The sequence below is a fragment of the Aulonocara sp. 'chitande type north' Nkhata Bay genome, linkage group LG17 (assembly GCF_057382095.1).
Source record: "Aulonocara sp. 'chitande type north' Nkhata Bay isolate Kocher_YH1m ecotype deep benthic linkage group LG17, A_spYH_male_GT1.1, whole genome shotgun sequence".
Lineage (NCBI taxonomy): Eukaryota > Metazoa > Chordata > Actinopteri > Cichliformes > Cichlidae > Aulonocara > Aulonocara sp. 'chitande type north' Nkhata Bay.
This window is the reverse complement of record NC_141360.1, coordinates 32,297,567-32,321,945: the sequence shown is the minus strand read 5'-3', so window position 1 is coordinate 32,321,945 and position 24,379 is coordinate 32,297,567. Positions and strand designations below refer to the sequence as shown.

Sequence of the window (24,379 nt, the reverse complement as noted above, 5' to 3'; positions counted from 1 at the left end):
CTGGCCACGGCATGAGCTCATCGGTCCTTCAGCCAGATGAGCTAATAGAAACAAAACTGAGATGTGCAAACCCACTCCAGAAACTAACTGAAACTGAACTGGAAAAAATAAAAATAAAAAAAAATAAAAAAAATCATAAAATGAAATAAAAACCAATAAGAAAAATAAGAGGAAGGAGGAAGGAAGAAGAAGAAGAAGGAGGAAGGAGGAAGGAAGAAGAAGAAGAAGAAGAAGAAGGAAGAAGAAGAAGGAAGAAGAAAGAAGAAGAAAGAAGAAAGAAGAAGAAGAAGAAAGAAGAAAGAAGAAGAAGAAGAAAGAAGAAAGAAGAAGAAAGAAGAAAGAAGAAGAAGAAGAAAGAAGAAGAAAGAAGAAGAAAGAAGAAGAAGAAGAAAGAAGAAGAAGAAAGAAGAAGAAGGAAGAAGAAGAAGAAGAAGAAGGAAGAAGAAGGAAGAAAGAAGAAGGAAGAAGGAAGAAGGAAGAAAGAAGGAAGAAGGAAGAAGAAGAAGAAGGAAGAAGAAGGAAGAAAGAAGAAGGAAGAAGGAAGAAGGAAGAAAGAAGGAAGAAGGAAGAAGAAAGAAGAAGAAGGAAGAAAGAAGAAGGAAGAAAGAAGAAGAAGGAAGAGGAAGAAGGAAGAAGGAAGAAGGAAGAAGAAGAAGGAGAAGAAGAAGGAAGAGGAAGAGGAAGAAGAAGAAGGAAGAGGAAGAAGAAGAAGAAGGAAGAAGAAGAAGGAAGAAGGAAGAAGAAGAAGAAGGAAGAAGGAAGAAGAAGAAGAAGAAGGAAGAAGAAGAAAGAAGAAGGAAGAAGGAAGAAGGAAGAAGGAAGAAAGAAGAAAGAAGAAAGAAGAAAGAAGAAAGAAGAAGAAGAAGAAGAAGAAGAAACAACAGAAAGCTTCAACTCTGTAAAGCAAAAAAAAAAGCATTACAGTGTAACAAAATAGAAAATAGGAAGGAAAGGTCTTTAGCCTTATGCTGATCAAATCCAATAATTATGAGGAAGTTTTGGTGCATTTGTTTTTTGAGACTGGGATGTTTACATGATTGTAAGTCAAATATATTGTGATTTATGCTCAGAAAGTCTTTAATCTTTCCCCTGGTTAGTCAAATAACTTAAACAACTAGTAAATTACCCCTGACAAACACCACACATGCTATTAAAACAACTCGAAGTAAACATTATAAAACATGTGTCACGATATATGTCAGGTCAGAAACAAGCTGACTGGCTATATTGCACAAACTAATGTGAATTAAAATCACCGAGAATGATAAATATGAACTTGACCTTGACCACAGTTTGGGTGAAGTCCCACATTCCCATTAGGTGATCATTGTGTCCAAGTTCCACTGAAATCTGACAAATACTCTGGGAGGAGTAGAGATTCTTATGACCTGTGGACAGACAGACGATGGACGTCTGGCCACGGCATGAGCTCATCGGTCCTTCAGCCAGATGAGCTAATAGAAACAAAACTGAGATGTGCAAACCCACTCCAGAAACTAACTGAAACTGAACTGGAAAAAATAAAAATAAAAAAAAATAAAAAAAATCATAAAATGAAATAAAAACCAATAAGAAAAATAAGAGGAAGGAGGAAGGAAGAAGAAGAAGAAGGAGGAAGAAGAAGAAGAAGGAGGAAGGAGGAAGGAGGAAGGAAGAAGAAGAAGAAGAAGAAGGAGAAGAAGAAAGAAGAAGAAGAAGAAAGAAGAAGAAGAAGAAAGAAAAAGAAGAAGAAAGAAGAAGAAAGAAGAAAGAAGAAGAAGGAAGAAGAAGAAGGAAGAAGAAAGAAGAAGAAGAAGAAGAAGAAGAAGAAGGAAGAAGAAAGAAGAAGAAAAGAAGGAAGAAGAAAGAAGAAGAAAAAAAGGAAGGAAGGAAGGAAGGAAGGAAGAAGAAGAAGGAGGAAGGAAGGAAGAAGAAGAAGGAGGAAGGAAGGAAGAAGAAGAAGGAGGAAGGAAGGAAGAAGAAGAAGAAGAAGAAGAAGAAGAAGAAGAAGAAGAAGAAGAAGAAGAAGAAGAAAGGAAGGAAGGAAGAAGAAGAAGAAGAAGAAGAAGGAGGAAGGAAGGAAGAAGAAGAAGAAGGAGGAAGGAAGGAAGGAAGGAAGAAGGAAGGAAGGAAGGAAGAAGAAGGAAGGAAGGAAGAAGAAGGAAGGAAGGAAGGAAGAAGAAGGAAGGAAGAAGAAGGAGGAAGGAAGGAAGAAGAAGGAGGAAGGAAGGAAGAAGAAGAAGAAGAAGAAGAAGAAGAAGAAGGAGGAAGGAAGGAAGGAAGGAAGGAAGGAAGGAAGGAAGGAAGAAGAAGGAAGGAAGAAGAAGAAGAAGAAGAAGAAGAAGGGAGGGAGGGAGGAAGGAAGGAAGGAAGGAAGGAAGGAAGGAAGGAAGGAAGGAAGGAAGAAGAAGAAGAAGAAGAAGAAGAAGAAGAAGAAAGGAAGGAAAGAAGAAGAAGAAGAAGAAGAAGAAGAAGAAGAAGAAGAAGAAGAAGAAGAAGAAGAAGAAGAAGAAGAAGAAGAAGAAGAAGAAGAAGAAGAAGGAGGAAGGAAGGAAGGAAGGAAGGAAGGAAGGAAGGAAGGAAGGAAGGAAGAAGAAGAAGAAGAAGAAGAAGAAGAAGAAGAAGAAGAAGAAGGAGGAAGGAAGGAAGGAAGAAGAAGGAGAAGAAGAAGGAGAAGAAAGAAGAAGGAAGAAAGAAGAAGGAAGGAAGAAGAAGAAGGAAGAAAGAAGAAGAAGGAAGAAAGAAGGAAGAAGGAAGAAAGAAGAAGAAGGAAGAAAGAAGGAAGAAGGAAGAAGAAGAAGGAAGAAAGAAGGAAGAAGGAAGAAAGAAGAAGAAGGAAGAAAGAAGAAAGAAGGAAGAAGAAGAAGGAAGAAAGAAGGAAGAAGGAAGAAGAAGAAGGAAGAAGGAAGAAGAAGAAGGAAGAAGGAAGAAGAAGAAGGAAGAAGAAGAAAGAAGAAGGAAGAAAGAAGAAGAAGGAAGAGGAAGAAGGAAGAAGGAAGAAGGAGAAGAAGAAGGAGAAGAAGAAGAAGAAGGAGAAGAAGAAGGAAGAGGAAGAGGAAGAAGAAGAAGGAAGAGGAAGAAGAAGAAGAAGAAGGAAGAGGAAGAAGAAGAAGGAAGAGGAAGAAGAAGAAGAAGAAGGAAGAAGAAGAAGGAAGAAGGAAGAAGGAAGAAGAAGAAGAAGGAAGAAGGAAGAAGGAAGAAGGAAGAAGAAGAAGAAGGAAGAAGAAGAAAGAAGAAGGAAGAAGGAAGAAGGAAGAAAGAAGGAAGAAGGAAGAAGAAGAAGAAGGAAGAAGGAAGAAGGAAGAAGGAAGAAGAAGAAGAAGGAAGAAGAAGAAAGAAGAAGGAAGAAGGAAGAAGGAAGAAAGAAGGAAGAAGGAAGAAGAAGAAGAAGGAAGAAGAAGGAAGAAAGAAGAAGGAAGAAAGAAGAAGGAAGAAAGAAGAAGGAAGAAAGAAGAAGGAAGAAGAAGGAAGAGGAAGAAGGAAGAAGGAAGAAGGAAGAAGAAGAAGAAGAAGGAAGAAGGAGAAGAAGAAGGAGAAGAAGAAGAAGAAGGAAGAAGGAGAAGAAGAAGGAAGAGGAAGAGGAAGAAGAAGAAGGAAGAGGAAGAAGAAGAAGAAGGAAGAAGAAGAAGGAAGAAGGAAGAAGGAAGAAGAAGAAGAAGGAAGAAGGAAGAAGAAGAAGAAGAAGGAAGAAGAAGAAAGAAGAAGGAAGAAGGAAGAAGGAAGAAAGAAGAAGGAAGAAAGAAGAAAGAAGAAAGAAGAAGAAGAAGAAGAAGAAGAAGAAACAACAGAAAGCTTCAACTCTGTAAAGCAAAACAATAAATTTGCAGGTTTGAGAACAGACTCACTAAAAAGCTTTACAAAGTTGAGTCTTTTCACTTGTCTGTGTCCAGCTGCCTGGGAAGTCAAAGTCAAAACACAATGATTGGCACTACTTAAAGGGAAAGACACAAGCGCCACAGTTCTGACCCCATACTGAGATAAAAAGGCACGCTATCAGGGAACATGAGATAAAAAGAGAGAAAAAAAATTATCATTTTTAGACACCAAACCAAATGGGGCTTCCCAGGGTCTGAGCCAAAGCCCAAAGAGGTTTCATTTCTGAGAGACCAGCTGACACACAATGTCTGTCGACAGGATGTGAAATGACTCACCATCAAGATGCTTCATGCTGGGTAAATCTATGATCACAATTTTCTTGGCTCATAAAAGGCTTGTGAATGTCATGTACACGCTTATTGTTCCCTATTAACGTCCTGCTGTGACGTCCAATAATTTTCCACACTCATCACCTATGAAACAAACCAATAACACAGACAACTTTACCATCTGCTCTGTTCTTCTGCTAATTATAGCCACTCACTAAATGCCATCTACCTGACCCTGAGTGGTACTCGGGGAGAGACAGAGGGCTGGACAAAAAGGAGCCAGGTGGATGACCCGCTGGAACTAACTGGAATTAACTGACGCTCCCACTCAAAATCTCTCCTGGAGAGCCCCTGAGTAATGCTTCCCTTTACTGAAAATAAACTCCTCTAGTGCTTTTCAACTATGTCCTAAAAAGAATTGAAAAAAAAATACAACAGCGCAAGCAATCCAGAATGCATGCTGTCAGCAATATTTTAAAATAGAAAGCAATCCATATTTTGAAATATTGGGTGCACCTCCTTTCATGTGCATGAGCTTAACCTTTATTGAAATTTTCTGGGGGACTGTTTAGTTTTCATTTTAGGAAGTTGCACAGTATTTTGCACCATATATGGAAAGAAAAACAAACAAACAAAAAAACCCCACCTCACTAAACCTTAATATCAGTTTAAAAAAAAAAAATCACTAAAAATGTATTGATATCACAACAACCTTGAGGTCACATTATTACACATTACTTTAATGATGGACACTATTGAGCTTTTAACATTGATGCTATTGATCCGACTCAAAGGTCAATATCCACAGTACAATGAGTGCATGTATCCACTTCATGCAGGCTGTGATAGCATGCTATGAGCACGCATGTTTAAAGATTACATTACTGATGTCACTCAGCTCCGGTCTTCAGTTTGAAAGAATGAAAACAAGTTTAAAAGTGCTTACCAGCCTTGAAAATGAAAGAAAACAAGTTGCGGTGAAAGGACGAGGTGCACATATTTTTGTTAAAACCACTACATCGAAGATGGAAAAAAAAAAAAAAAAAAAACACCTCCACAGCTCTGACTTACTGCTTAAGAGTGTTTATTTTTAGTATATCATCACCGAGCACATCTTATCTGCACCGCCTCCCGCTGCATGTTCTGTCTGATGTACTAAATCCAAAGGCACCAATTTAAAATCACTTTACAAAACAGCAGACAGAAGGCTGGTTGGTTTGCTTTTATCCAGAAGTAAAGTGTTCAGATTGTCACACAGAGTTCACTGTGCCCTCCAAATCAGTATCTCTTGCTTCACATTGTGCAGTTTTCCAAGTCATTGCATTCGCTCACTAAACCCTCAAAATCAAAGGCACATGGACGACAAACACATATTTACTCTTCTCCATCTTATAGATAATATTTTAGAACAATAGCTGGATATTTTTGGCAATAAATATAAAGACTGATAAGACGTGTGTGTCAGGGGTATGAAGCCACAAGCAGTAGTCCGTCAGGAGTATAGAAGAGGCTTCAAAAACCCAAGAAATCAATCCAGGACACTAACAGCAAACTCGGATAAAAGTGGGGAAAGAAAGCCACCGAGGAAAGAAAGACAATAAGAACAACTGAAGGCTGAGCGGAAACATCAATGCGGATTGATTTGCTCTCGATTTCTTTATTCCTCCTGAAGGAAAACTAGGAGTGGTGAACATCTGGCAGCTGCAGAAAGTGGAAGTATAGCGGGGGGAAAAAGCCAAAAAGCAGAATTACCCATTTCTGCTTCTTAAAACGTGCACTGACAACGATTTTAGGTCGACAGGACGATCGCTCATGATGGCTGTGACCATTTTTGCTCTAAATCACAGCTGCCACAATTATCATATGTAAAAATAAAGCTGGAAAATATTATAAAAATAATATCTCATCATGATAAATAGATACAAAACAGATCAAATGGCTCATGCTTAAAATTTCTGTTTTTTACTCCTATTTGGAGCTGTGCTGTTAAATTTCATTTAAACACATGAATCCAAATAGTTCTACTGAGGTTATATTAACCATGTCTTATATTTCCATCACGGAAAGATAGTTTCACAATAATGACCGTTATCATTTTATTGCCAAGCAATATGTACAAATGACCTGTAATAGAGGACATAGGTGTGGTGGGTGCCTTAATGTCTCTCCAGATAGCCGAGGGGAAAAAAATGTGAGGACCTTCATTATAGGTGAAAGCAGTGGACAGAAGCAGGTGAAAACCTCACTTCTGCAAAATAAAGCAGACAGAGAGAATAGAGAGATGCAAGAAATAAATGTGAGTGAAGGGCAGAAAGTATGACTCATTAAACTCATCCTTTGCAGCATCATCTGCTTGGCAGACAGGCAACTATGCCTGTGGACTGCATCAGTGTGTGGGTGTTTGTGTAATGACACACAGTTGTAGGTCATAGACTAGTGCAAATTAAACAGAGTTTGCTTTACTTTGATTTAGTGAAAAGCAAATGTAGGACAAAGGTCAGCATAGTACAAGTAGTGTTGCTCTTCCTGCTGCAGAAATAAAACAAAAAACAAAACTGTGTTCAAACATAGAGACGGATAACCGTTTCAAATTCCAGAGAGAGACCAGGAAAAGATGTCTTTTTTCCTGCTCCCCCTTTGGTGCAAAAATGTTCTCTTGTATTGACTGATTATGAGTTTATATATTATTATTGGTTCTGTTATTATTAAAATAATTTACAGATTCAACATTTGTGTGTCTGCGGTACTCTTGTGTTACTGGTACTTAGTAGTGCTTTACCTTGCAAATTTTGGGGGAGATAATACATATTCACTTAAGATGCTGTAAAAAATAAAAAAATAAAAAAAAATAAAAATAAATGTAACCAACTAAAATCTAAAAATCATGATAAACCAATATCTAACCACTGCCTGGATTGGGTGTCAGTGGGTAACATACTGTAGGACGGAGGATAATAGCAGCAAAAGGTAAGCAGTCTAAAGGTTTTTCTACCAGTTGACATGACTGAAGAGCTCTAATGCATGACGCATCCTCCATTGGCCTCCTTCACTTTGGCTACGTTCACACTACAGGTCTTAATGCTCAATTCTGATTTTTTGATCAAATCTGATTTTTTTTGTCTGCTTGTTCACACTACAAATAAAATGTAACAGCAAACACGCTCTAGTGTGAACCCTCAAAGCGGCCTGTATGCACAAAAAAAGACATCACACACAACGCGCTCTGTTTAGACCCAGACCAAACAATGTTTGACTGACGGCCCTTAATATAAAGACTTGTTTCGGACTTTACGTTTCCCAATTTTGCTTTAAGTTATAAAGTTATTTTGTTATTTACATATGGCCTAATAATTATCCTTATTGCTTTTTTAGAGAGGAGCAGTGCTTCAAAGAATAGTTGCAGATTTCTGTCAGAATCTGCAGATTATACAGTACAAATAAAATGTTCACGTTTCTCCAATGCTGTCTTCCCAAAAGTTTCACTAACATCTACGCTGGATGGCCAGGAAGCGTTCGCGATGCATTCTCAGGCGCTTCTCCGGCGCTGATAATTGGCGTCTGTCTTGTGTCAGTGATGTAAAAGACGGATTTAATGCGACATGACCATTCAAACAGCAGTCGCTTTCTAAAACATCATACGAAAGTGACCCAGATCGGATTTGAAAATATCGGATTTGTGCCAGTCACACTGTCAGACCATGATCGGATTGGGTCGCATAGGGTCAAAAAAGTCAGATTTGACGCGCTTTCGCCTGCAGTGTGAACGTAGCCTTTGTCACCGTGGTACAGCAGCTGTTGTGAATCTTTTATTGCACCTACTGTAACATAAGGTGTTTTCATCAAATCGATTAATATTATTTTACTTGTGTGTGTCTCTTGTGTGTGACTCACAGTGAAACTGAGAGGAAAAGGAGGAACCAGCTTGACTGGGAGGGACAGCAATACAATGGCTTGCAAAAACTAGAGCAAATAATTGTGGTAAATATATATATATTTTTTAACTTGGCAATCTTTAAGTCAAGCCTATGTCGAACATATTTTTGCACTGTTTTTCCTATTTACTATTCTTTTTCCTTCTAAGTTGAGATGGGATAATGTCTGAAGTCTGATTCTCAGAGTGTTCTGTAAAAGAAGACACTCAAACCTAGTTTAATGGTGTTGTATTGCAACCGGAAAACTTTAATAACTGCGTCCCTGCTTTATCTCTACAGGTACTGACTGTTAAGTTGTTAATGTTGTCAGAAGGAAGTACATGTTAAAGGAACAAAAGTCAAGCTGCTCGAGTCACTTTTTAGTCACCTTCTGGACTGCTACTTAATCAACATAACGCATTTTTTAACCAAAGCAATAACACACATTTAGCATGACACAGGCCCAAAGCAGGGATCATCGAAGTAAAATAATCTACCCAATGTTGCTTAATATCCAGCCTGGGCATGACAATCAATTTTTTCATGACCAAACAGGTTGCACAAGTTTGTCTGTCTTATGTCAAGCAGAACAGGTTTACACAGATCTGAATTTTCTCCCTTCTTGTAAATATACACATAATATAGAAGTTTTAACACAAAATAAAGGTGAAACAAATAAGTCCACTTATTGAGCATCTAAACTTGCTAAGTCTATATCAAAGTACATTAGCAGACTTTCTTAATGTAAAAATAGCCAATGAACAGAAAGTAGGTCGCAGTATGTTTACATAAGGACTGTTATTTAATACCGCCATTTAGATCTTCTATGTCAGCTTTTTTTATAAACAAAAAACCAAAAACCAACTGATTTAAATGGAGATTAAAACAGACACTGGCCTCTGATATGTGTAAGCTCTTTTTAAATTGACATAAATTTAAGAGCCACAAACTTGTTGCATAAGATAAAAACTGCGCAACAACACACTTTGTTCAGTGACATTTCAACAACGTCATAAACTTTACTACAGACCTGCTGTCATGTTTTGTCAGATTTTGGCTATCTCCTTTCACTATGCATATATTAGTACCAGTCAAAACAAACAAAAACAAAAAAATCTTTGCCTCGGAAAGGCAGGGAATTGTGAGATAACAGTGAATGCAGTTAGGTTTATGTGGGAGTATTTTAATTAGTGCAGGAATTTTCCATTGTTGGTGAAGACTCTTGTCTCATTAAACTGTCAATATCTTAAGCCCCTGACCTTGTTTATGCAGACACTGAGAAAAATGGTTTTGACGTCAATACCTTACATCTATTTTTTGCTTTCTGTGCACCTTTGGTTCTGTTCCTACAAAGCAATTATTCGTGTGCATTTATCAGCTATGTTTGAGAAAGTTAAACTTAGGTAAGGTCCTACGCAGTTTTACGCTGTCCTCAAAACTGCATTTACCTAATTGTGCTTTATAACATGTGCATGTTCCTACACGCATCGAACAAGCCACTCTTTGTATGTGTAGCTGCCTCGTAGTGATTTAAACCTGATGTTTAGAGACCACATGGCTGCCTTTACTGTTCTCGGGGACTATATGGCTCCCCTGAGACATCCTTTAAATTTAACAAACCTATACACACCCTCCTACACTCTTTATCCACACACCTAAAGTTAAGAGATTGGATAGAGTGAATAAGTGTTTGCTTTTACCTACTTGCAGCTTCACACGGGTGGGGTCAGCTTCTGGAGTAAATTAGCACACGTCAGACTACTTGACAGCCAGTTTAGCATGTTTTTCTACATCAAACACAATCCCAGTTTTAGAGCTTTTGTTCTAAAACAGTTGCTGAGCGTGTCTCTACTGGTGACCTGATAAGTCCTGATGAAACAGTGACTTTCTGATGCTGGAGTCTTATGATGGAAAGCTAAACAAAGGCAACCAGTGTGATGTAATCTACACACACACACACACACACACACACTTTTGTTCTCAGCTTTGCAGCACACACACAGTACAGTTCCCCCCCATGCTTGACAGACATGGTTGTAGGTGAATATGCCGCGCCACAGTTTTTGCTCAAATAGTGACCTCCCCCCAAAAAGATATTATATATTAAAGATATTGTAAAATGACATTTACTGAGGACAGCATGTACAAAAACATTTTCACTAACCAATAATGCATTGACCTGATTACCAAAGGAGAACCCTGTGGTCAGACCAGTAAACACAGAGTTGTGCTATAAACTGGTGGGTCCAGGCACCAGACGCCATGCTGGTTTTATTGTAATACTCTTAATATCCTTCAAATGATGCAGTCTAAAGGGGAAATCTTCTCTATAGCTGAAGAGCTCATCACCTGTGATTTGTGTGGAAGTAATTCAATACGCTGAAAGGGTTTGGAGCACGTGCTCCAGATGGAGAAAATAACATGAAACAGCCACATGGTTCTGCCTGTTACTTTGAGTCGCAGACTGGTGATGAAGGCTAAAATATCGAACATGATACAGAAAAATCACTTAACAAACTGTCCTTGAAATTACATAAACATCTCAAGGCCCGAAGTAAACAATACTGAGACCACATCCTGAGCAAATTACTAGTGGAGGGAAAATATTAGAAGATGAAGCTTTTAGTCTCTAACTGGAACCAAAGAAAAAAGCCCATAACCCATCAACCACGTGACCACATCAAGGTCACTGTGCTGCTGGCTCTGCTGGAGAAACAGCACAACCAAATGTTTTCAGACACTAGGTGGTAATCTAAAAGTAGGTCAAATGAACAGAAATGAGACCTGAAAATGAAAGAGGGAACCTAAAGCCACTAAACACAAACTTGTTATTCTGTGTCATGTGGAGCAGACTGGATAAAACACAAGTTTACTTTTTGTTTTCTAAGGATTACAGTAAGATATTTTAATGGGGAGTCAAGCAATAAAGTTGACTGATTAGCTCAGGTTATGTTTTTTTGTAATTAAAAATCTTTTTCAGATTCTGCAACACGTGTTCTTTACACAAGGCATGTGCATGAAGATAACTAAAGGTTTTAAAAATAATAGTTAAACAGTTAAAATTACCACTGCTGATTTCTTTCAGACCACTTGCCATGTTATCCAATGAAATGTCAGAAAAACTTGTTTTTTGGGGGGTTTTGTGACTCACAGACAATACCACAAATACAGATATGAGAGACTAGAAGGAGTACACTTTTAGCACTGCTAATCAACTGATTCTTTGCTAATTTACTTTCTGTTGATCTACTAATCAATTAATTGTTTTGGTTATACACAATTGAACTTTACGACTGAAATTAGTTTTACTGCAAATCTAGTGACTCATCTGCTAGTCTTCAAAGTACAAACTCACACACATGCAGACACATTTTAACATAGTTTACACTGTTTAGAGTACAAGCTGGGAGTATTGTGTGTCTCTCCAGGCCTATTTAGGCAACAGCATTTGAACAAACCATTTTAAACAAAGGCCTGAGTTTTTTTGTTTTGTTTGGCACACAACAACACAAACAGAGACAAACACACACACACCCCTGTTGTGCATGAAAAAGAAAAAAAGGACTAAAGAGAAGGGAAATATAAGAGAAAGAGAGAGCAGCTACTCTGTGTTATGATCAATCAACTTAGCAATGACAGATCTCTACTATTCTTAGAAGCTATGTTTAGCTGCTCTCCTGCCTGGCACGCTGTCAAAGGCTGACTTCATTATACATTAAGTTCTCCAGAGAGTTGAACTTCCTGGAGAAATATGACGTATTGCTCAATAACCATGTCTAGCTGGTGTGGTACAAACATAACCTACGCAACAGATTCAGTTTTTCTATAACAACAAATCAATATCCTCCAAGAAATTACTACAAAAACTTATGGCGTGGTCCTGTGAGAACCCTGCTCTATGCACAACTTGACTTTTCTACAGGGCATGGACTTTATGTAAAACCCAATGCATGCATCTGCTTTGCATCCTTGTGTGGATTTTCAAATAGAAGACACATACAGGTACTTGAGAATTGAAGTAGGTAGTGTGGGTGTATGTAATTCTGTTTACAGGCAACGGTTTTAAGGTTCTTTCTGGTGCTGTTAAGGTCAACAAAAGCTAAACTTGAACTTGGAAATAATGACAGAGCAAAGTAAGGGCAGGGCCCTACTGGAAAGACAAGAATAAAAGAAATTCAAACATAAAGAAATGCATAAAATATCCAATTTAAAAAAAAAAGATGCTCCATGAAATATCCATAAGCTAATCTCAATTTAGGGCAGAGCTGGAAGTGTTTCTGTGCATATAAAGTTTGGATTCAGGACAAATGTGTTATAAGCTACCCCAGCCAATAAAAAATGTATGAGATGACTTCATGTTTTGTGGCAAACCGAACTGTTAAAATACTGAAATGGGATGGGCATTCATATAATATTCAGCTAAAAGGAAATATTAGGTAGCATAACAATCCAAAGAGTACATACACAAGGGTGGGAAATTAGTGAAAGAACACAACTAAGTGCCCTCATAGGGTGTTCAGCGGAAAAAAAAAAAAAAAAAAAAAAAAGTGTCTTTGTGCTATTTCTACAAGTTTCCAGACAACTTCTAAAGGGATGTCCAGAAGATATTCTTCTATAGAGTGTGTTGTACAAGATGCAAAGTCCAAGATCTCCCACAGGTTTTATTGAGATTGAGATCTCCTGACTTACAGTTTGCTAATCAGGGTCAGCACCAGGACTGATGGATTGAGTGGGCAACAAACTTTAACACGGGGTACTGGTATGCTCAATTTTTTTTTGGAAGTTTTAAGTGAGATCATTCTTTAAAAACAATCTCACAAGCTGATGATGGGCTTTTTTAGTTCCAAAGAGGTATACATAAGGCATCATGGGCCAATGTGCTCCAAAATCAGCATTTACCTCATCTCTGATTGGTGCAAATGCTCTTAACTAATATTAACCCAATAATTAACACAGGCTTGGTTGTTACTACAATAACTTGTAGGCATTCAAGACTATTATTATCAAATATCATAATTTACTTACAGTTGTAAATGTACAGAAAATTTAGCTGAGGAAGTACAGTGACCATTTTGAACCGGCCTTCAGTGTTGTCTCCTGGTGATGAGTGTCATAATGTAACAATCATATTTCCATAAAGTTAAGTATTTTTAATGAATGTTAGCAGATAAGATGAATCAACTATTCCTCACACATGAAAGAAATGACTATAGCTTTCTGAAAAAAAAAAAGTTACAGGTCACACTGACTTACACAAAATCACCTCTTTTAGGATTGTTAACAGGAGCTCAGCTTACACCTTTTTTTAAAAAAAAAATAAAAAAAAAATAGGAACACAATTTGTTTATGAAATAACATGAATGTTTTGAGCTAAAGAATCAGAAAAAAAAATATGATGCCATTTCCAGGCAGTTTATCAGATTTAACAAGTCATCAATGGAAAGAAGGAAGAAGGTGGAAAGCACAGTATGCATTTAAGATGAACAAAACTGACTCTACAAAAGACTGTCAAGTGATTAAATGAATCAGCCTAAACAGCAGCTTCCCGCTTCTTTTATTTTAGATGACAAGCTTCGAATACACTGAAGAGCCACTCAGAGTAAACTCACAGTACCCGGAGTCAACACAACACGGGAGCAAGCAAGACAAAGAAACCTAAAACTCTAGCTGCACTACGTTTTTGTTGACAGCGACAATTCGTTTACTTTTACTACAAGACATACACCAAGGGGCGTTTTTATTTGTATAACATTACGTTGACGAAAAAATATTTCTTACGTTTGACACGAGCTGTAATAAGAAGCAGACTGCTGCTCAGCGACAGGCAGCGATGATGGTTTGTTTACACCGAGCTAGCGGGCTGGCTAGTCCGCTAACAAGAGCTGACACCTCCGAAAGAACCCAGATAACTCTTTAAGAAAGCTTCTTTTTCTTTTGACAGCCTCCCAGAGCCACCTATCTACCTCCAAATATGCCAAATATGCTCTCACAAGAATAAAAATGACTTGGAAAAAGAAAGCAAAGCTGTGCTTTCTAGCTGGCTAGCAGACTATGCCGTTGTTTTGACAGCCCAGAATTAGCTGAATAGCAAAGCTGCTAGCTGGCAGGTTACATTCAGGGTGGCGCTAACGTTACGCCAGGAAAGTCCGACAAGAAATAAAACAGCTCTAAACAAGACAGAACAACAACAATAAGAATTAACAGAAACAAATGAGAATTGTAGTACTCACCTGCTCCGGATGACCTGGTCTGTCCGTAGTCTGGCTAGATACTACAGCTGAGGGAGAGTTGTGGTGGGTACTCTGCTCTGCTCTCTCCACTATAAGCAGCTTCTCACAGTCTCTGGACTAGACTGGACCCAGAAACGACGGGAGGCAGGCATTCACTGAGTGACGCCGCTCGCATGAGCTTGCATGAGCCAATCACATCGCACTTTATGAAAACTCACCAATCAGAGACTATCAGGAACAGAAAGGTACATTCCATAAACGAAGAAGCGTTTTTGTAGTTTTTATTCATAGGCCGAGTTTATAATCGTAAATGATCAAGAATTAAATCACATTATAACCATATTCCGCACTTGAGACGAATATATGTTATAGTTAGATTTATATAATGTGAGCTAGGTATCTGTGCACTACAGTGTTCTTCAATGCCCTAAACCAGCAGTTCATCTTTGCCAAAACTTGTTTGGCAAGCAGCTGCTATGTGGAAATTGAGCAATCACCTGCCAAACCACATTAGCTAAACAATCCAGTGTTCGTGTATTTGGTCTGCAACTAATCATTAATTAAAATATTGATTAAGCTATCAAGTATTTTTGAGACATCATTTTGTTTATTTTATGAAAGTGTCAGTCTCTGATCTAAAACAAGTACTCAGAAGCTGTTTAAAGTCAGAGAGAGTCAATATGACTTAAGGGGAACAGATTTCTTTTTTTAAAAAAAACAAGATAAGGACAAATATATATATAAAGCAGAGATGTGTTTCTGTTAGAGGAGTTAACCTGTGGAATAGTTATGACAGTGATTTAAAAAGGTGTAGTTCATTTTCCTTGTTTAAAAACATGTTTAAAAATAGAGAAATATATAAATCAAGAATGAAAAGAGCAAAAATAATAATACTGAAACTCTTGATGGTTTTGCTTTGATGTAGTTACTTATCTAAGGTGGAAAGTTTTTTTCTTTTCTTTTGTTTGTTTGTTTGTTTTTGCTTTGCTTTGCTTTATTCTTTGCTTCGAGCCCTGTGTACAGGAGGTGCATGCAAAAGATCTTTTGTTAAAAGGGTTGGCGTAATAAGCAAATGCTTCAGCCAATACCTTTTGATTAGCCTTGTCTCGTGCTTTCTTGCTTTGTGGTAATCTTTATTCTGTATTCACTGAGATATTTGAATGCTAATCAATAAATCAATAAAAACATGTTTACATGCGAGTTTCTTTGGTTTGCTTTTGCAGATTATAGGACTTAAACAGTGTATTACTGATCACAGTTGCTAACTACAGGCAAATTGTTATGTTGATATACCAATAAACTATTCAGTTATTGGTTGTCTCTTCTGTTACACCAACTCTCTGCATCTCCAGCATCCATGAATCTTCTCTGTGCTCTTTTTCTTTCTTTTTTTGCCTGTAAGCTTCATATTCAACATCCTTTGTCCAGTATATCCACTATCCTCCTCTGCACATCTCCAAACCATCTAAGCCATGCCCCTCTAACTATGCCTCCAAAATGCTCAACCCAAGCTGTTCCTCTGGTATACTCTTTTCTAACCTTGTCCTTCCTGGTCACGTGCGATGAAAATTGAAATTGAACATTGAACTGCTTAAGCAAGTTCACAGTACCATTTCAATTCAGTTTAGTTCAGGTTTATTTAAATTGCGCTGAATCACAACAGCAGTCACCTCAAGGCGCTTTTTACGATTAGGTAAAGACCCCACAACAATCCAACAACCTCCTGAGAGCAAGCACTTCACAAAGCTAGCATTTAACAGGAAAAAACCTAAAGCAGAACCAGGCTCAGAGGTTCTGCTGGAACCACGTGTTTAACAACAGATATTGTCTTACTTTTAAGAAATAGTATTTGGAAGGAGTGACTTGACTCTGAAAACACTAAAATCTTATATCCACTGCTGCGCTGAAACAGATAATCTCTGTGGCAGGCAATGCATGATGACGTTACCTCAGAACTTTGACCTGATTATATCTGTGTTCTTCTGTTGCAATTGGGATATCTTATCACTAAAGTTTTCTCTTCTTTGAATCAGTGCATTGGATTGACTCTATATAGATTACAAAGAGACAGATAAAACAAGGATGCTGCGTGTTACAAAAATAAGTACAGTTAAATAAAAAAAATTTTGAGAAAAGAATTGGATTCATTTGCAAAACAAAGAAGTTGGTAATATTGACAGGATCTCATATAACTTGTAAATTAGAATTTTATATATCTTTACCGAGGTTTTAGAACTTTTGCTGTTGATAAAAAATGTTTTCAAGCAAATCAGTTTATCTCAGCGACCATCACAGATTTCATATCTTTTCACAAAGGTTTCTTGTTTACTTTGCGGTGTAACTGATGTTTCTTCAAATGTCAAGGACTTAGAGCGCATGAGTACATAATGTGATTTTAACCTTGTGTACTGATACCAAAACTGATAATTTTTCTCTTTTTAAAAGCACATGACAAAGTGTGCTCAGTTTCTCTGCTGGGAAATACAGCAGACAAACTACACAATGGAATTAGTTTTCAGCGTCGCACTTTAAATGTTTACGTGCAAAAATAAAGCTTGGGAACTGACATTTTTCTTCCAAATGCTTGATTAGGAAATGATCTAAACATTTGCTTATAAAACACCTTTCCAGCTCCACAGCTCTCTAATGAACTCACAGTCGTGTGGTCATGCAGGTTTGCATAACCTTGATTACTGATTTAAAGCTTTTTTTTTTGTTGCTCTGTGTTATTTTGGAGTTTGTGGCCATTTGAATGATCTGTTGGTTCTGTAACAAGTGGAGAAACACAGAAGACTTGCCTGCTTTATTAAAGTCAGGAAGATGGTTTTATTTGGCTAAATAATGAAATCATAATGATTAAATGTTTCATGAACATTTGAGCATTTACAAGTCTAATCTGTGCACAGTAAACTTGATTGTGTAAAAGTAGAAAATTAAGAAATGCCGGGGAGAAACTGACTTGATTTCTCTCAAATAAGTCATTGTTTACCTCACATTATAAGTAACTTTCCATTAGTTATCAGTGCAGAATTTAATAGGCGTGCGTTACAGTGTTTCTTCAACTGTTGCTGGGATCCAGGTATCCACAACATGACACAACACACCTGTACACACCTAAACCAGATTCACACCTGTGTTTTCTTCTTTGCTAAGGTAAGTGTCACTCAGAGTCATTTTCTTTTGGATCACACTGCCAACTACGGTTAAAATGGTTAAAAATTATCTTGAAGAGAACAGCATATTAAAATTGCAAATTGGGTGACTGTTAGTGATAGAAAAGTTTATCTGTAATTAAGAATAAACTCATCTCCACAGGTTCAAATAAAGCAATAGAAAGTTTTATTTTAGCAAGCTTCCCCCCCATGGTCACTTGCACGTGTCCTCGCAGGGTTTACAGAAGAATAGAACACCTGATGTAACACCCACCAAACCTGTTAAGGTTACTGCACCTCTCATTCTCTCCTTCACAGGCCAGGGCAAGTTTTAATTACTAACTAACGTAGCTTTCAGTTAAGCAAAGTTGCCAAGCCAGACAAGAAGACTATGCATTGCTAATTGTTTTGTTCCTTAGGTGTAGCTTGCTAGATCTGAATACTGAGTCTGTTTTGGCATAACACTTGAAAAGGCCCTGAATAATTAACAAGACTGGCTTAACTTGATGTTAGTATATTCTCGTGACGCCTGGTTGCTTTATGTTTGGCGTCACTCTTCATTAATAAACATGTTGGTTTCTTACATCTTTCCTCATTGTGCAGTGTTTTTTTTAACCTGAATAGGCATTTTGTGCAATTACAAACCATGCGATAAACGTCAATAAGGATGAAAGAAGTTGTTGCTGTATTGATGTGGGAACTGACCATACATGGTTTTTCCATATCTACAGAAGATTAGATGTTCTGGTTCATTGGGACTCAGTGATCCATTCTGCTGCGGCCAAATCTTACAGAAAGCATATGGTTGAATGAGCTTATGGATAAGTGTCTGAGCATCTTTGGTTAACTTGGTCTTTGAGCTACGAAAAAGACACAAACAGAGCAGCCGACTCAGAATCAGGCTTTTGAGTTACTGTGCGCATGTGTGTGTGTCTGAAAAAGTGGGGTTGTGTCTCTCCTTCAGTTCAGCTAATCCAGATCAGAGAGTTTGCATATAGATCTCTTTAACCACAACAGCTGCTGGATAATCTATAAACACCACGTGTGACATCCCCATGTGTAGTTTGCTTCTGGCATAATGTACAGCCTCAGTAAAATGATGAAAAGCAGCTTTTTGTTGATGCTAAATACAGTAACTAAAATAAAATGCAGTTGAATACCAATGACATTATAACACTTTATCACCGTGACTCACTATGGTTTGTACAAAGAACAACATGTTCTGCATAGTAAAACACATCAGATTTGTTGTAGTTCACAGCTATTTGCTGTTATTTTTTCTCCCATAATGGAGGATTTCAGCCTCTTAGGTTGCTTTTTGCTGGACATGGGACAAGCAACCAGAGCTTCCAACTCCTTCTCCAACATATGGGGAGGACAGGTTGTACAGGAAATGAGCTCATTGCTCAATGTCAGAACACCTCTGAGAAAGGAAACAAATGTTATGATGTTATGATAAATTGTGTGAGTCATTGTCACAGTAATGTAGTCCAAGTGCATAAGGAAGAAAATATGCCGTTAAACTGGTTAGGCTAAACAACTAACAAGCTGGCAGTCAGACGCCAAGAGGTCTTCCTGGAGCCGGGTCTCATTAATGGTGTTCCTGACCGGTTTGCAAACATTTTCTGGTCATCTTTAAGTCAGACAGTTTGGCATCCATACTCTTCTGAACTATTTTTGTAAACATAACCAGTAATATTCTCACGGGATGAGAAGGCCTCATCAAAGAAAGGAAGAATTACTCACTGTTGGTTGTTTGTTTCAGAGAGCTCAACTTAGCAGCATCACAACAGCAGATGGCTGTCAGGTAAAAAGGATTAGACCAACCATCAGGTTACACTTTCACTCTTCTAATCTCCATTAAATGCACACATATGCCGATGTGCCACAACATTAAAACCACCTGCCTAAAACGGTGGGTTCGGATGTCCCCTTGTGTCCAGTGCTGAGATACTGAGAGCAGCCCTGCTTCTTCCTGTGGTCCCCTAAGGATTTTCCTTGTTTAATTACACACCAATGATTTTTTTATGTGATTAGGATCTGCAGAGCTTTGGTGCTGCCTCGTTTTGTAGTTTTGTCTGGCTGAAGAAGGCCAATTCTGCCATGGAGCTTGTTTTAATATTGTGGCTGATAGGTATGCATTTGTAGATACACAACCAACACGTGCACACTGAAATGATCATACTACCTAACCAGCAAGTGCAGATTGCCTACAAAAGTAGGTGAGGAGGATTACAGAGGGACAGCGCTGTAGGTCGGTCATGGTGCTCTGGTCAGTAGTCTAATCCAATTACTCGTGAGAAGCTAAAAGTAATGGGATTGCTAGTAAGGTCACCGTACAGACCTGCTTAACCGTGACTGTGCACTTGACATTCAGCTTTGGGCAAATTCTGCTGGGATATTTTACAGTTGCAGATACATGATGAAGCCATCCTGCTGGTTCCATAAAGAGGCTGTGGGAGAATCCAGCCTTGATGATTTAGATATAAAAGAGCAGAAGAAGAGTCCAGGACTGGACAAGCTGTTTGGCCATCTGATGGGATCAAAGGTCTCAAGGAGGCGTGAGAAAGTTAAGAAAACTGAATGATTAATAAGTGTAAGCTACTAATAAATCAGATCCTTAAGGTCATTTATGAATATACATCATATTTTATATTTTTATATTGGAAAAAACCAATACATCCACATAAAAACAATGGACGTGAGAACATTCATGTCTTTAGGCTACTGTAACACTGATATGATCAAGAAAGAGTAATTTAAGGTTCATTTAAATGTAAATGTGCAGATTAAGTCGAGATTAAATGTCTTGTTGTCCCTAATAAAGTTCTGCCTGTACCTGAGAAAACAGCCACCCCGATGACAAAGACGTGTCTGTGCTTATTATGTTGATGGGGAAGACAGGGCCTGGATAAAAACTTTCCTGGAAGAACTGCAGCAGACTTAAAACACAGAAAACCTCATTTTTCCAAAGAGTAGTTTATCAAAAGAATACACAGTAATGCTCATGTATAAAAACATAGAAAACAGGAGAATCAAAAACAATAATAAAATATACTTTCTGTTCTCATCTACTATTTGTTCTTTTTGTTAAAAGTAATAAACCTTAAGTCCTCTCTGTTTTTGCACGTTCATGAGTTTCCACGGCGCGCTCCATCCTCGCCTGCTCACTCTGTCCTCTTCGTGCCAACTGCATCTAACATCTGTATCACAACCGAGCCAATAGAAACAGGCTAAAAATCACGCTACGACAGGACTGCTAAGTCGACACCACGGGGGCTGTTTGCTGCTCTTATCGAGTTGCGCTACAACGCAAGATGAAGATGTCCACTCACAGCGAACGTGTCTCTCAGTGTGGCTTCATTAAGGCAGGTACAGCACATTAATCTCACTAATGGAGGTTTCGCTCACTTTGCTGTCACGTGAAGGTCACGGAGCCGGACGGCCGATGTGAGCTGCTTGTTTAAACAGCCGTGGTGTCACGATGGCTTCAACCACCAAGCCTCATTAACCTGCATAGTCACACTTGTCAGGTCACGGGTGCAGGATTACTGCTTTGATGATACAAGGAACAGCAGCAACTACACCCTCTGCTGCTACTTGTACAAAACAGGTGGTGCATTTAGTCTTTTGAAGAGTTTTTTTCCCTGAACCTCACTGTGTTGTGAAACAGAAACAGATGCAGCTTGTGCGCGCATTTGTGTATTCCTACTTTTCATTTATTCATCTTTTTGATTAATTTCCTACCTTATTTACACCACCAATCGGAACTTTTCTGCATTTCTGCCGTGCATGATAACACATCTCTTAAATCTCAGAATCTCTCTCGCAGGGTTAAAAGGTCAGACAACAAACAATGGTGACACAAGTGATCACTTTTCCCAAAGCATCAATAGATTTCTCTGAAGGGTGGGGTCCAAACTGTGTCCTGGGTTTATTTGAGTCTCTTTAAATAGCAATCAAGAGTTGTGTATTTATTTATTATTTAATTATATATTTATTTTTTTATCTCACACCAGTCACATCTCCTCTCACAGATCATCCTCAGTATCATTCATTGTCCATCAGCTTTGCTTGTTTCCTTTATGATTGTGATCAGGACGACAGCAGAAAGCGATGACAGAGGGTGGGGGGAAATAAAAATCCGAGGTGTCTTTTGCCCTACCTTTCCATCCATTGATGTGTTATCTACTTCCAAAAAATATGCTGCACAGGTGCTATGCAGTTTTTATTTATTTATTTATTGCTTTTTGCTTGGCTTGATGTGAAATGGTGGGAGATGAGGACATTTGTCAGAAATCTGATTTTTGTGCGTCTAATCCTGAACAAAACTCTCGAAACATCACCGTCCCGTCACCTCCGGCGCCCTTAGTCGTCACCGCCGCCTCCTCCAAATCCTGAAGTGCGCTATTTACACACAAACTGATCCACGAGCGTCGTGCAGCGTTTGCACTTGACGTAGCAGCACCAGTGGAACTTGCAGTGGCAGCGCTCGTGCTTGTAGGTCTTAAACTGGTCGTAACCTCTGCCGCAGCACATCAGCTCGCAGCCGTCCATGCCCTCCGAGGTTTTGTTGCACAGTCGGCTCTGGGTGCCCAGCGATCCTGTGGTCTCATTGCGGAGGCAATAATCCGGGCTGGGGTCGATGTAGACCATGTCCTGAGTGGTGGGTGGGTTGAAGCGCTTGTCTAGAAGCTCCAGCTTTCCCTGGTGGATCAAGGACAGAATTAGCAGAGCCAATACTTCAAATGGCTCCTGAGGGAGGAGACAGAGACATGAATGGATTTAGTACCTTGCGTCCAACCCGCATGGCTGCTGCGCTGTCGTATTTCTCTTTCAGGAACTCTCCAACATGTCTGAAGTCGGCCAGCTGGAGCCAACAGGTCTTCAAACTGCAGGAACCCGAAACTCCATGACACTTACAGGCCACATTAGCCAGGTTGTAAACCGCCTGTTGGAGTAATAGAAAAAAGATATAAATGTTAAATAATCAAAATGTATACAGAGATCAAAACCCCCCAAAACTCCACATTAGTTTTTACACAATAAATTTTCACTACTACTACACTACCACATGGGGGAAATTCACAAAGCACAGGAAGAAAAAGTGAATAAAGAGATATTAGTAAAAAGAAAAATAGTCTACATACTATACTACTAAAGGTTACTATATACAGTAAAATACACTAAGATAAGTGCAGTGGGAGGGATTACTATGCACAAGCTGAAGCAAAATAACCCATGTTTCTCTTTCCTCCTAATACCTGTCATTGTGATGCTTCAGTCTCACCTCCAGGTCAGCAGCTTTAGCTCCAGCTCTGTGGTGCAGATTTACAATCGATTTGCTGCTAAGCTGCTGCCATCTAGTGGTAAAAATCTGTAACTGCTCAGCTCTCATCATTACAGCGAGCACATAGTGAGAGGGGAACATAAAAAAGCATCATGGAGCTGCTACACTGTTGGAACGGCCAATTAAAAGACCCCAAAACATAAAGAAGAGATGAGTTGTGCAAACGTTGCTGCACAAACGTTGCTGCACACACACACACACACTGCAACATTTTCTCCAAAACTGGCTTTGTGGAGGCAAAATTATCTGTTTATTTAAGAAACCTCTGTTAGGTGGGCTATACAATGAACGCAGAGTGAAACAGATAAACAGGAGGGAAAATGGAAAGCAAAGAAAATGATTTTTTTCTCCATATGTGCTGTTCTTCGACGCTGCTGTCAACATGACCCCACCAAAGTAAAACAAACAGCTGACTTGGAATAAAAGGCCCGCTAACTGGAGGAAATGTTCCTCTATTGTAAGTAGTCTTTCCCACATAGTTCCCATATAAAAAACTATCCCTTGAAAATAATTGGAACATGACAATTATTGATTTAAACACATGAACAAGCTTTTTTTTCCTCCTTAAGATAAAACAGCTCCTACTTTACAGCGTTTGGCCTTGTTAGAAAAACAGGAACAGGAAATCTAAGATTTATTGTCCTCACAGCAGTGGGCTTTAGGGGGAGCCCTTCACCCCTGCAGCTTTACCAGGTCAATTAAACTGCAATATAAACAAACCAAACAACCCACACCCACACCCCAAGCATAGACACACAAACAAGTACAAATTGTTCTTGGTATTGTGCAAGCACCTACAACCACTTAAACAAACTCCAGCGCATCTCCACGCAATTCTTGCCGAATCGAGTTCTTCTGACTCCCGATTTCCCCCGATTCACCCTCAGACAAACGAAACCCATCACTCTGTCTCCTCACACTGCCTGATCTCAATTACCTTCTCACCTCTGTTAACCCCGGCGTCCCAAACAGCCTCCCCAGCGACCCCCACCTTCCACCCCTGTTCCCTCTCCTCTACTTTACTGCCCAGCAGGCATAGCACTCGGCACCCTCCAATCCCATGAACCGACCTCAGTGACCCCCCGTCAGTCGGGGAACAGGGGACAGTGTCATTTTGTGGAAGGGTAAAATGATTTTTGGTGATTCTCTCTTTGATACGTTCTTAAGTTTAACTTAAACTGAAAGAACAGAAGAAATAGAAAGGCCATATAATACAACCTTTCAGAAATGTGTTGTAGCTTCAGAAGAATGGGACTCTGAGAATTAAGAAAAACTTTCAGATATAAGTTTAAAGGAGGAAATTCTCATGTTTTATGACTCCTTGCCAATTTTACGAGCCTTTGTTTTCACTGAGACTCCCGACTGTGTGGTTTATGACATGTTTACAGCGACAGTAACATTTCACGTAACAAGGATGGGGAGGCCATTACTATGTTTTTCTGTGCTAATCTTCCCAATTAACATTTCTTCACAGCCAGTGCTTAATTTTGTGACTTTGTTTCATTTCCTTCATTACTCTGAACATCATTGTTTGATGTATAGAGCTTTTCATTACATACTACTACCTGCCAATAGCCTCATGTTGCTCAAACCAAACCATGCATGTGTGTGT

The 24,379-nt window shown here is 38.8% G+C and overlaps 2 protein-coding genes across 6 annotated transcripts in view; both read right to left on the bottom strand.

Annotated features, from left to right (window-relative positions):
* adipor2 (adiponectin receptor 2) overlaps positions 1-14,424 on the bottom strand; it is a 33,070-nt gene extending 18,646 nt beyond the window's left edge. Inside the window, exon 1 of the mRNA XM_086269747.1 lies at positions 14,266-14,424. The gene's annotated coding sequence lies outside the window, so the exon portion shown is untranslated. The remainder of the gene's footprint in view (positions 1-14,265) is intronic.
* Positions 14,425-17,043: 2,619 nt separating this feature from the next.
* The window catches only part of wnt5b (wingless-type MMTV integration site family, member 5b), a 94,314-nt gene continuing 86,978 nt past the window's right edge, over positions 17,044-24,379 (bottom strand). For all 5 annotated transcript variants that reach the window (XM_086270100.1, XM_086270102.1, XM_086270104.1 and 2 more), the window contains 2 exons: positions 22,210-22,368; positions 17,044-22,124 (listed from right to left, as the gene is read on the bottom strand). In XM_086270100.1, coding sequence (XP_086126226.1) covers positions 21,825-22,124; positions 22,210-22,368 — 459 coding nt within the window. In that variant the 3' untranslated portion in view covers positions 17,044-21,824. The remainder of the gene's footprint in view (positions 22,125-22,209; positions 22,369-24,379) is intronic.